Source organism: Glossina fuscipes, unplaced genomic scaffold (assembly GCF_014805625.2).
Source record: "Glossina fuscipes isolate IAEA_lab_2018 unplaced genomic scaffold, Yale_Gfus_2 115, whole genome shotgun sequence".
NCBI lineage: Eukaryota > Metazoa > Arthropoda > Insecta > Diptera > Glossinidae > Glossina > Glossina fuscipes.
In genome coordinates this window covers 1,820,331-1,834,073 of record NW_023998458.1, presented here as the reverse complement: position 1 = coordinate 1,834,073, position 13,743 = coordinate 1,820,331, and the positions used below count along the sequence as shown (strand labels likewise).

The following is a 13,743-nucleotide window of genomic DNA, read 5'->3' as shown; positions in this document are numbered from 1 at the left end:
CGATGTACTCGGGGAAATCCGCAGGAATCACGACCGATGGTACTACACCTTTATCTAGCCAATAGTCGTATGCTTTTTTTTTAGTCTTTGCAATAACGCTTTTTTAAATTTGCGGTTATCTTGTGGTCGTATAGCTTGCCTTCTTTCATATGTCCATAGAAGGCTTTTGCGAGGTGGATGTAATCGTATATCAGACGGAATTTAATAATTCGTCCCACTTGGTTTTTTTTCCGATAGATGCCATTGTTGAAGCATTCCATCATCTTTCTATTTTGATTGGATCGGTCGGTAACCACTACCTTAATGTCGAGTCCTATGTCCGCCGCCAAGTCAATATAGCCATGTAATAATTTTGAGCCTTTATTCCACTTTATGGCGGGATATGTGCCGAGTAGCATATTGAACGACGTTAATATGCTGCGAACTCCTATCACAAATACCGTCCTGTATATTTTTTCTTGACTACCGTCAACATAGTCGCATCCGATAAGCCTATCTTCCTCATCTCTTCCTCATTTTGTTCGTAGGTTGATATACACCTCGTCGGAGGTAAATTTCGTTTCATATCGGTACGTAGTGACTTCATATTAACCAAGGAGCAAGTCACTTAGACAGAGAATACCGAAAACAATTATTTAAAAACATCCAAGTAGACAGGAACTAATATTTATGAACCAATGATAATCGCATATATTATACAGAGAACATTTTTCAGAAATCCCAACCTATTTTGCTTATATCTTTTTTCATATTTTCATTAATGACAAGAAGATTTTTTTAGATTTCGTCAATTTTTGTACCACATTTCAAAGATGTATTTTAATTTTAGTATACGTACAACTACAATAATTTTCTTTTCATTATTATTATTATTATAATTAATTAATTATTTCGTATGAACGTTATTTTAATGTCTCCAGAAAGAAGAAAAATTCCAAACAAAACCCCAACACACAACGGATATATATGTAAATGATTTCGTTGTATCACAACAGAAGTCTTTATTTTTTCCAGGCTATCGTTTATCATCATTTAGCTTTTTTAGTCGAATACATTTAATTGAAATCACCACTTTTGCCATCACAAGCCACTATTTTAACTTTGTCAACCTTAGCGAATTCGTGAACTTCTCGGAATTCCACTTCGTTCAGCATTAGTGTCCAGACATTATCACAAAAACGATATGTGTTCAATTTGTTAGCTTTAAAGGTGACGCGAGCCTTTACTCTTTGACTTAAAGCATTATTTATACATTTATCGAATTGCAGAAGCACCTTTAATGCCAAGGCTGGTGTAATTTGGCCATACTTTAAAGAAAAATTTATTGATAATTAACGCTCCCCAATATTGTTTACACGCATATGTGAGAAATATAAATGGCACATGTACCTACCTGTATAAGCTCGTCTAGGCTTTCCTGTAAGGTATGACCCAATGTGGTGTTGCGATACAATTGATAGGACATGATTTATTTATAATAAAAATTTATTTGCTGCTATCTTTTCTATGATTGCTATTATTATAATTATCTGGTTTTTATTTTTTTTATTTTTATAAGCCACTAATAACAAAAGGCAACAAATAACTTGAAAAATGAAATGCCACCTGTTTGGCAAGTAATAATTTTGTTGTAACATTTTTGCCCGCGAAATTCACAAGAGACTGATACGTTTCCAACACGTATCACAAGTCCATAAATTAATTTTAATTTTTGCACTATGAAGAGATGAAGAGATAATTCTTAAATTGTCTTCAAACGTATATAAATATTTATTTACATGAAGATAAGCAGCAATTTTTAAATTTTTCTTCAATATTTCCTTTAAGTCTTCAAACTAAAAATTATCGGCGTCTATGACCGAGTACACAAATTATTTCAACTAATAACTCAATGATCGTGGGTGCAAATCTCATTTGTGGTAGAGTTTTCAATAAAGCCGTACAGCCTTTAGATACCAGTGCTTTAGATCTTTACTTTTTTAATATATTTCTATAAACAAATTAATAATAATAATAATAACAATAATAATAACAAAAAACTAAAATTCAGAACTGAATGCTGAAAAGTAAAATATATCACTGTCAACTGGATTGGACTTCAAAATTGATTATTTATTCCTTTTACGCGAGTTTGCCAACGCATACGGTTTAGTAGATTATGTTTTGGCCACAAATTGCAGGGTGTCGTTAACAGTTGTGCCATGTATGTCTCGAATGAAAGAAATTATAAGAGAACATTTCCATTTTAGCTTAAGATTTTGAATTTCGATCTTCCAATGTGCTTTATTATCAAAAACCTAGCCTTTCTCTACAAGCTCATCCGCTCTCAAACACCAGAAGCGGACAATGAATTCAATCCTGTCTGACAACAAGTATTTATCATCTTCAACACTATACTTTGTTAATGCTGTTGCGTTCAATATCGAAAAGATTGTTAGTGATTCCAAAAGCTTCTACACCGCAAAATCGAGTTATAGAAATCTATACTTAATATTACTGTGGTTCAGATACGTGCCTTAAGAGACTTTATAGTATTACGGACACATCAATTATGATAATTATTATTGTATAATTGTATTGTCATTAATGTAATTTTATCCAATTGTTTATTTACAGAAAGAAGAAAGAAGACTTGCAGCCTTTGTTCAAAATAAATTTGCCCATGGTTTTTTGATGAATTTGCTTTCTGTTGCTGTTTCTTTTCTCTCTCTCTTTAAATTTGAACGCTTTGGAATAAAAACATTATTTTTTGTACAGTATTGCCAGCCTGAAGACTTAATGGTTCTGGGCAAACAGAAATTTCTATGCGCTTTGTTTGTAAGGGTTGCTAGATCATCTAACCATTACAGCTAATCATAGCTAATAGAGCTGGCAACTTGAATTAACTAATTGGTTACTTTTTTCAGTTGATCTTTATTTATTTTGTAGTTCGGATGTGTCTTGCTTCATGTCTCTTTATTGGAAGTGAATAAATAGTTTTTTGTTTAAAAAAAAATAAAAAGAAAGGCATCAAAAAATTATAATAATAATTAAGAAAGAAAGAAACAAAGTGAATGTTAACTGAATAAAGTTCAAGTTAAATGTATGTTGTTATTAAAACTACATATATACATATATACGTGCATTATATATTATAAAATTACTGTATAAGTAATGGATGAATCAAAAAAGGTCGATAATTAAGAAAGGGAAAAAAGGAAAAATCGTTGTATGTGTGTTATACGGAAAATCTTATGTTTTTTCGAAATTATTTTTCCTTTTTTTTGTTGTTTAAAGCAGTGCATATATATACATGTGTGAGTTAATAATTTAATAAATAATTTCTTTGAATATAGACCCATACAGGGAGTGAGAAACAGAGAGAGAGAGAGAGAGAGAGAGAGAGAGAGAACGAGAGAAGGAAATTGATTAAAAGTTCTTTCAAAGTAAATTTCTTAACATTTTTTTCTCAATAAAAAAATGCAAAATGCATCCATGTACATATATTTATATTTATATGTATATATGTATATGCATATATGAAAACATATATGCATAGGTAGAGTTTTTTTCTTGCTTTCTGAAGTTGTTCTATTCCAGTGCTCTGTTGATTAGATACTCTATGCTGCTCTTTGCAGCGGGGGCGGGTGGTCTATTTGGCTACATGATTAAGTCAATCACATCTAACTCTACATACGCGCGACACAACACAGCACAAAACAACACTGAAAAGCCATTATGCAGTAGGAAATAAGTGAATAAGAATAATAAAGAGTAGAAGATAGGAAAAGAAAATTGAAAATATAAACAGATAAATTTGGCTTTTACTTTTCGACTGTTCTTCTTGTTGTCCATAAAAATTTTATCAATTATTTTAAAATCTATTTTGTATTTTTCTATACATAAATACATATACATATGCATGTACATAAGTATTTATTTATATATTTACATTGTACTGTAATGTATGTATGTGTATGTAACCTCCTGCCTAGTTTTTCTTTTTCGCCACCACCGTTATTTATTTATTTTTTTCCTACTTACTTAATTTTGTTTTCGTGTTTCTAACAAAACCTTAAAATTGTTCTTCTAGTGACTTGTTTTGCTTAGTAAAAATTAATTAAGGACCAAAGAGTGTTAGTATATAAAAAAAAAAAGACAAAATTTTTCCAAAATTAATTTCCGTCGTATAAAGATTTTTTCAAAACTGGATTATAATAAATCCGACGATATTGGATCTCTACAGGAAAACAATTCCGGTATAACCAACAAAATGGTTAAACGGTAAGTGTATTAGTGTAGAACGAAAAATTTTATACAAACATTTTTTTATTTATTTTCTTTTAAGGTTTTTCTTTTTATCATGTGTGTGTTGGTAAACACTTGCATTACATTGTTTTTTTTTTTTTTTGCTAATAAATGAAATTCTTTTTCTGCATTCAAGATTTCTTGAATTTTTTATTTATAACATTGCACCGAATTTTAGATTCGTATTTATTAAAATTTTATTCCGCTGCTGGCATTCGTGGAAATGAATCAAAGTCACTTTTAAACTCCGCTTTAGGTCATCATTTTCTCCACTTTACACTGTTTTTATCCGCATGCATAAGACTCTGATAGTCGCAATACAACGTAGGACAGAGGGGCGGAGAGAAGTGAAGTTCTTCATGCATGTCTGTCTCTTATTTATTTTGATTGACTATTTTTTGACGGGGGGGGATTTAGTTTGAGAGTATAGTTTAGGGAGCAGGAAGAGGTTCTAAGTACTGTTTTGAATTGCTTTTTCTAATTGGAATTAAAATGAAACGAAAAAGGCCCTTACTATAATTATTTGCATTCCTTTCGAACCGAATTCGGATTAGGAGGCAAGCAGCAATCTAATTTCGAGTTTCGTTGGGTTTTCTGTAAACGCATATGAAACTTAATTATTTTATAAACAGAATCGTTAAAAAAAGAGAAGCAAAAGGCGGGTGGGGTACTTGATATATTAAATCCCTGCATATGCGAAATGTTGCTGTTTGAAAAGTTTGCAGCTGGTATTAATCAACGATAGCAATATAATGATTGATAACTCATTTCATTAATAAATAATTCCTTTCTTGAAGCTCTGCTCGCGAAACTGATAATAAATTAAATGAAACGAGTAAAGCGAAAGTGAAAGTGTAAATAAAAACTATAAGCAGTTGAGGTTTATGATGTTTTTTCACATTTGCCCTCCTCCTGATAAAGTCTTGATAAGTTTTATACTCTCGCGGTAGACATTTAATTTTTTTTTTATTTATTTCAATACATTTAATAATAGCATTTCACATTTAATAGAAGGCAACAACAAAAAAATGAATAAATTTTTAAAAGACTGTCAGCGCGAGCCCATTTCTTTTTTTGAGTAGAAGCCTTTATGTAGAATTATATCGAAGGATTTTTTTTTTTTGCTTTTACTTGATACAATGTACGCCATTAATATGCTAGAAAAAGAGCAAGCGGTGTGCTATTATCAAGCAAATTAAATTCGAATACAGAAAAATCGGGAGCGTTAAAGTTTACGGCATATAAGTAGCTTATTTGCAGAGCGGTCTGTCCCTCTAGAAGTAGCAAGTATTTGTGGTAGGCGAAGGTTTATGACTAAGTTTCTAAGATGATGATGAAGATGATGATGAAAGAGAATTTCAGATCCCATTTAGTGACTTAATTCCTTAGAGAAGACACGTGGCCCGTTTCTCCTAAATAGATAGACATATTGCGATGAACGTCTTGTACAAGCCATTATAAATAAATGGCCAGGAAAGAATAGATGATGTTTGCTTAAAGTTTTCCATTTCGCCTTCCTAGTCATCGGTGATGCTATCGAAGGTGATTCGAGGTCTGGATTATCGAATTTATCCATTTCATGTGTTTACATAACAGTATTTAAAGATATGCGTGATTCGAGACTATTTCTTGCTGGATGCCTTCCCTTTGGTATATATTGACAAATGTTTTTTAAGGACCAATAAACTACGATCTTCTTCTAATATTTTGTATTCATTTCTTGCGATTCCGACAAAGCGAAGACGGCCTGAAGAATGAGATCAAAATAAAAGAATGGTATTTTAAACTTTCCTAATAGTTTCAGTTTAAATTTTGTGATTGCCTGCTTTTTTGTTTTCCAAGTAAAGTTAGTTTTGAGGGGAAGTAATTAATTAATTAATTAACTAAACACATTTTAACTATAGTTTAAGTAGTCACGTTTTCGGAAGTCGCAATTTCTTGTTCATAAACGGAAAAAGATTGCAATAAAATGTCTTTGTTTCTTTTAAAAATATTTTGTTGCAGATCAATAAACGTCGACATAATTGACTTTGACTTCGCTAGGTAAAGCACGGACTTGTGTTTAACCAATCGCTTTAGAGAAAAGATGTCGAGAATACGTATTTTGATTAAGTTCGAGTAAATTTATTTACAATTTCCTTTTAACTGCTTCCCAAAGCAGTTATCAGAGATTAAACGAAAATTACGTTCCCATCTTCGATCTGAAAAAATTCTATAAATATTGCAACATCGTAGGGATCGATTTACATGGCATGTAAATTGTTTTACTTTCAAATTAGAATTTTAACTGGTGGTTAGGCGGTGGTCATCGTAAAAGCCATTCCTACCCTATCTTATAAAATGGAAGCATTTAGTGCTTAGTAAAGAAATGAATTTTTAATCGATAGTTACAATTAGGGAAACTGTCTCTTATCTCGAGTTCCAGAAGAGATTTTTCACAATAGGATGTAGAACTTATATTGGTTGGGTCTATCAATGATATGATATTTCTTTTTTCTTTTCTTTGCACTGGCTAGTTAAAGTGGGAGTTAGTCGAAGATCAAAAACAAAATAATGAAATGGAGACTTTCTCTTCTTGTACTCCTTTCCGAGAATATATGCTCAGATCAATTAATTGGTTAAAAATATCGTGTTTTTACTGTTTAAGATTTGGTTTGGAAATATAATTCGGGGGACAAAGGTTTAGCGGAAAAAGTGAAACGAATAAATCAGTTTTTTTTATAATGTTAGGTTTTAATATAGAAAAAGCATTCGCTTTAAAAGAAATGAATTTCTTCCTAAAATTTGGTTAAATTAATATATAAATGATGTTTAGCTGAAACAAGAAAAAGAAAACAAATAAACGCATAATGGTTAAAAAGATTTTCCAAACATATACTGACCATTCGTTTGTCAAAGTTATTTGAAATACGTCGTCTTGGGAAACGACGTATTTCGTCGCGACTATTATAAACTTTTTGCGAATAGTGTCAATAAGTGAATCGAACATTGTGCAAAAATAAATTTGAAAAAAAAATTCGTCAAAAATGCTAATAATTTTCTGTCTTATTCTCTGGCAAAGCCTGCATTCCATTGAAAAAGTGATGGGGGAAGAGGAATATTTTGCTATTTCTACAAAATCTTTATAAACAAATATCTATACATATATACATATGTCTTGCTTACAATCTGATTGTTTTTTAATTACATTTTTTTTTTTTCATTTTTTTTTTTTTTTCAAGATATATTTTAGCAAATGTTCCCTTGTTCCTCGTATTCTTTAGCAATTATACTTTGTTTTTATATAATGTCTATGGTTAAGTTACTAATCCACCCTCTTCTGCGTTTCATAAGTTACAAGTATCGTTGTCATCTTTCAAGTTGAATGTCTGTCTCAATTAGCGCATGCGTCTTAGAGACTGTGGAGAATTGCAATCTACCTTTGACGTTAGCTTGCTTGCTTGCTTTTCCCATTTCGCTTTATGTGTTTTGATCATTTTCCATCCTTTGTGTAGCAACTTTATAGCGGCAGCGGTGCTGGCGTTGCTGGCGATGCTATGGTGCTGCTGTGCTGCAGTTTTCTTTATGATTATGAAGCAAAACAAACTGTTGTGCTTAAGAGTACATTAGGGTTCCTCGCTTTTCCTTCTTTTTCTTCTTCTTCTTTAGCTTCTTAGTTCACATCAAATTATAGATGTTTTCACTTCTGTTATTTGATGTGTCATTGTTGGATCCCCTCTCCACGAATGAATGACGTGAAGAAAATACTTCTCTTCATTATTTTTGCTTTACTTTCTTTCCGATATCTCACTACATAATGTATATGTAAATTAAATTAATATTTACGCTAATCAGCAAGAAAGCAAATATAATTTTATTTGGCCGCTTTCAAAAAACAATTACTGCAGTTTTACTCTTCTAAGCTAACTAAAGGAAGATAAATGATAAAATGGATAAATATTCTTGTTCGCAGGAGGAAAAATAAAAAGGTCTCATTGGAAATTTTGCTATAAACTGTTTATTAACGCGCTGTAGCGTGAAGAATTTTTAACTGACTTTAGCATCTAAACGTTAACTTGGACGCACTCTGAAACTTAATAACACGTACACAATGCATGGCTTCAATAACTTATCTCCCTTAAAAATTAGAGACTTATTTAGAGAGAAATAATACTGTCTTATCCCTTATTCTCGACTTAATATAATGCATATGCCATGTAGAGGTGACCTTGATCGATGCAAAAAATCAGAAATTGTGTAGAAATATTTTTTAAGGATATTTAATCTCGAAAATAACGAAAAAAGTAATACAAATTTTATGTTCAAAATTCTTGATCAGACATAAAGAGGATGAACGAGTGGTTCAGATAGGATGATGAGGAAGACCGAAGGAAAACGAGAAAGGGAAAAGGGGAGAGAAAAAGAAAGAAAGAAAGAAACAAATAGAGAGAGAGAGAGAGAGAGAGAGAGAGAGAGAGGGAGTGGGAAGAAGAAGAGTTCCTTGTGTTCCTTCTAAGATTTCCTTTGCCTTTTGCTGTTTCGTCTGTTGTTTATGCACCCTCCTCGGTGGTTATGGGTATATCATATTTTTGGCAGCGTAGTAGTAATCTGCCGCAATAAGTTTGTTTATTCGTTCCTTCGTTTGTCGCCGCTGATTGAAAATATTTAAAAACGATATGGAATAGAGGGATACTTCACAGACGTCCGCAAATGTTTACAGCAAATAAAAGGTTCAGAATATCCCTGCGATATAAAGTCTGAAGGAATCATTTTCTAAAATTTTTGGTGCACGCCTGCCAAAGCCGGAAACTTTGCTCCTACCGGCTTTCAGCTACCAAATGATACCTTTGTCTAAACTAATACCATTTGCAGTAGGATAGCGTTCTTCATTATGCGATGACGATGATGATGATGATAATAATAATGATGATGATGATGGTGAGAGATGATACGGCTGATGATGATGACTATTAAAAAGCAAAGTCGACGAAGACATAACAACACCGCCACCATTCGTGGAACTTTTGCTAGATGAACTGTCGTTGCTGCCACTGCCATTTAGTAGAGGTTTACTGGCATTTAGTATTTAGATGGGTTGTTGAATCTTTAGCATGGACGAGAAGAGGGGAAGACGAATGACTGCATCCGGTGGTGGATCCGTTCAATATACTGGTTGCGATTGTTGTTGTATTATTATTACTACTGTTTCTATTACTATTGTTCTGGCCGCAAGTCACACAATAGACGCAAGTGCTTTTGTAATTATTGGTATTAAAGGAGGCCGGAATTGAGAAGGGAACCAATGTGAAGTAATATTTGGTTTCCTGACAGGTTTTAAAGCACGACGCCTATGTAATTGACGGTGACAGAGTAGAAAGTTGCTGACCATTGTTAAACTTTCCTTTATTCCCCTTATTTGATGGCTTCAATGTAACTGTGGATACATTGTTCGTTTTACCGCCAGATGTGATAAATTATTGTACGGCTGATGGCTGATCACCGCCATGTAATTGGAATTTTTTAACTAAAGTTTTAACCGAAGTAGGCGAATTATCATTATTGGGAGCTTTACGTATACCTTAAAGTATGATAGATGCGTCGGGGAAAGGGTGCGCTGTCGGCAGTATCATGGCTATTAAACTTATGCTTGGTTTCAACATTACCACTAGTGGTCGAAAATACAATAGTGCTACTGGCTGCTGGATGGACCAACTATCACAATTGCGGCGGCCATTGGAGAAGGTTCTTTTGCTTGAATCGAATCCGCCGAATGACGTCTGCCTGGTGTATGCAGAAACTGTTGTTGCAAACGGGCTGCCGTATTGTTGCCCGCGAAGTCAGTATATTATGTGCAGTTGTTTTAACTGATCTTGCATAAGTGACGTTTGTTGTTAAGATGACAGATTTATCCAAATCTTTTACCATTGGCTTTGTGTGTGAATAACCACTGATGTAATGAACATTTTGACGACTTGCATTATTATTGTCTGAGAAGGAAATGTTATCATCCTCTTCCAAATTAACAACATTAATAGCTTGAAGTCTTTGCCTGCCATTCCCCACAACATCTTTAATCACGCCGTCATCCCGATCGGTAACCTCTTCATTTTCTGGTGGTCCACCGGTTTCGGCTTTCAACTGCTTGGCCATGTTATTGAAAATGGGTCTATCGACAGAACATTCATCCTTAAGTCAAATGTGTTCGGGACATCCTGCAGTAGTCATCCGATCATTAGGCTTTATTCGCAGTACTTTACGTACGAATTCAATTGCTTCCGACGAGACGCCTCCAAACAATTTATCCGGAATGTTAAAGGATGTGTTAGGAAATGTTAAGGAAGAGTTCCTCTTTGGTTTCTTCATCGAACCGCGAAAAGTCCGACAGCAATATATAGGCCCAATACGCCCAATGACCAGATATCTATTAACAGTGACAGTGGCTCGTATGCGACATAATCTGGAGCACGGGCAATTTCACGCACATTAGTGCCTTAGGCAATTACGCGTGAAATACCAAAATCGCATAATTTAAAGCCGTCTTCAAATATGTTCATCCATCCCCAATATATGTTGTGGTTTTAAATCTAAGTGAGCTATGGAGCGTGTATGCAAAAATTGTAGCGCCTTAAGTGAATCACGCATACGTATGCGTGTTTGAGCTTCACTGAAGCATTCTTCACTGCCCAACAGAGTTTGCAATTCATCACTAGTCGCTAGTTTTAGTAATAGCGCTGTATCCGAACGTGATTCGTGTACAGCATTCAATTTGACAATGTTACCGGCTTCGTTGCAAAGCATTAAAACTGCGATTTCGTATCTGATCTTCCTATTAGATGACTGAGCACGTGGTCGTTACTTAAAGAAATCCCGAGTACTTGTGCACAGCACAACGAGCAGCTGTGAATTTACCCCTGACAAATGGAGTTTGCCCCACATCATAAATTTCATTGATATCCCTGTCCAGCATGCTCCATCTCCAAACGGAAAAATGCAGTTCGCGATCATAATGAATTTATAAGTTTTGTTCACTTTCTTCTCGACGCATTCTTTTCAGACTTTACACAAACTGAATAAGTTATGTACGGTAGAGGAAAGTGTTGCACTTTTTTAATATAAATAAAAATTCCGTAAAAATATTTAATGGTAAATGTTTTCTTTTACTTTTTTTAGTTTTAAATTTTTAACAATTTACCAGTGTAAGCGGAGAGTTTCATAAAATTTCTTGTTCTTTGTTTATTCGCTAATAGCTCGCACATTGATAATCACAGCACTAACAAAACAACAGCAATTACATGGAGAGGAAATGATCTTTTAGCTTGTTTCTCTTGTTCTCTTTCTTGTTGATCGTTCAACTAAGGTAGACAATTGAGTTATTTTGCGATATCTGTCCATGTTTGAATGTGTGTTTCAGTTTTCTGATTAGGCGCAAAGAGCAAATGAAATGGCAATCGAGAGTTAATCATCAGCCTAAACCAAATCATGTATTTGCCCATACAAACACACACACACACACACACACACACACGCACACACACGTATATGCATATTATCAAAATAAACTCTAATAGAAAACGCGTTAAGGTCGTTAAATAAGGGAAATATACAGAGAAAAAGGGAACGCGCCAAGTTTTCATTACGTTTCGTTACGTTCAATGGACCAGCAAAGCAAACGCCACAAATGCTTTCCTTTAGCCTGCAACACACTCGGAGTTATAGTACAAGACGTTGCTTTAGAGTTCGAGGTATATATCCATTTATTGGAATCGCTTCCCAAGCATTGGTTGAAAATCCGATACAGATTGGAGATTTAAATGCCGATAATTATGGATGCTGGTCGATTGGTCTGTTGATTGAGTTGTATTTAACCTCATTAATTGTTGTTGTCATTTATTACTTTTACTTGATTAATTCATTTTGTAATTATTATTATTATTATTTTTTTTTTCTTTTCTTCTTTTTTTTTTTTTCTTATTTCTATCTATGGTTTATAGTCTGTCAGTGTGTGCATTAAATAAGTGAATGGTGTTGTTTTTGCTCTTTCGCATTCCACGCTTTTCGTTTATTGTCTGCAATTTTCTTATTAGTGCGGTTTTGCTGTCGCTGTTTGCAGAGTCCGTTTAGTTTCTCCCTTTTGACTTCAAGTTTCCGCCGTCTTTGTTTAACTTTTGTGCATTTTTTTTTCTTTTTTGTTATATATCTGAAAATGATTTCTGAAATCATCTAAATTTCGAAAAGTTCTCTGTTGCTTCCATTGCCAAGTGTCTATTGCATAAGTGTCTTGTTGTGAGTTTATAAGACTCGGACGGAATATGTTTTGGACTTTATTTAAATATCTCCTTTTTCTTATACTTTTGCGATTAATATAATGCGAAATGTTTCCTTTAACATACATTTCACATACATACATATTTTTGCTATTTTCGCTTTACTCTATTGATTTGAGGTTTAGTTTTAGCTCACCTAGCTTTCTCCTTCCATTAATTCTCTACATAGGAAAACCTCTGATTAACTGTGAGATCACGTTGCTTTTACTGAGTTTACATCACCCTTTTCTTATCTCAATGAGACTAAGAATAAATAAGACAAACTAGCTCTTCTTCATATACAACTTAAAGACCGTAAAGTCGGCCTTTATTATGTGGTTTAGTGAGGCGACGCGCGAAATGCATATTTTTCTATTCGTTTACAAAAACAAAGCAATCAAAGCATTTAAGCAAACCTAATTTGCAAGCTAGTGTTTGAAATGTCATGAAATTTTGACACCTTTCGATGCATGTTTGGCACTAACAAATAAATAGTGGCACTTGTATGTTATCCTACGAACTTATTGAGCCATATCAATATAGTACCATTCACTAGGAAGGAGAAAATTCTAAAGACGCTAGCATTCTGCCTAATCGGTTGACATGCTCCTTTTTATACTCTACACCACTTGTGGCATTGAGGATTTGTAAGGATGTATGCAACATCTTGATCAAATGAACTTGAGATGGACTCATCCGTTAATATACTGAACGATTTAGCCTACCGGTCGCAAGTTTTAAGATCTTTTTATGAACTATGATATATTGAGGTGTTGTCGCCCTTGAATATGATTCGGGTAGGACCACTTTTTCTCGACGACGTCCCATATGAACTCTGATTCTGAAAGGTCTTTGTATGAATAACTCTGTTAAACGGGGTAAAGTAGGGCGTTTAATGGTGAGCCGTGTCCGATTGTAGTGTTTTTTGCAGTCCTTTTTTTTTCGGTTATCCTTTCATGGGTTACATATAACTGCATCTAAGCTAAACATGGCACCGAAAGGATTTGGCGGGCATTGCCTACTCGAGCTAAATTACAATTTTTGCTACGAACAATGAAATGAAATTTATTCTTTCTATCCTACCTGTACATGCAGAGATTCATATATAAATAATTCGCCTTGAATTGTGCATGCTGGCTCGTTGGACTAATTGGTTGACTTTTCCTCTTTTTTT

The 13,743-nt window shown here is 33.8% G+C and overlaps 2 protein-coding genes across 2 annotated transcripts in view; one reads left to right on the top strand and one right to left on the bottom strand.

The window, feature by feature from the left end:
• Positions 1-961: 961 nt before the first annotated feature.
• LOC119640128 (transcription initiation factor IIA subunit 2) lies at positions 962-1,538 on the bottom strand. The gene is made up of 2 exons (XM_038037964.1): positions 1,394-1,538; positions 962-1,307 (listed from the first exon to the last, which is right to left on the bottom strand). The coding sequence occupies exons 1-2, from the start codon at positions 1,463-1,465 to the stop codon at positions 1,056-1,058; spliced, it is 324 nt and encodes a 107-aa protein (XP_037893892.1). The 5' UTR covers positions 1,466-1,538; the 3' UTR covers positions 962-1,055.
• Positions 1,539-4,112: 2,574 nt separating this feature from the next.
• The window catches only part of LOC119640081 (protein pellino), a 56,792-nt gene continuing 47,161 nt past the window's right edge, over positions 4,113-13,743 (top strand). Inside the window, exon 1 of the mRNA XM_038037858.1 lies at positions 4,113-4,263. Coding sequence (XP_037893786.1) covers positions 4,253-4,263 — 11 coding nt within the window. The 5' untranslated portion in view covers positions 4,113-4,252. The remainder of the gene's footprint in view (positions 4,264-13,743) is intronic.

Excerpts from the sequence above, each read along its gene's own strand:
- LOC119640128 (XM_038037964.1), bottom strand. The coding sequence starts at position 1,465 with ATGTCCTATCAATTGTATCGCAACACCACATTGGGTCATACCTTACAG. Across the intron at positions 1,308-1,393 it reads GCCTAGACGAGCTTATACAG|TATGGCCAAATTACACCAGC; the intron begins GTAGGTACATGT and ends TTTTCTTTAAAG.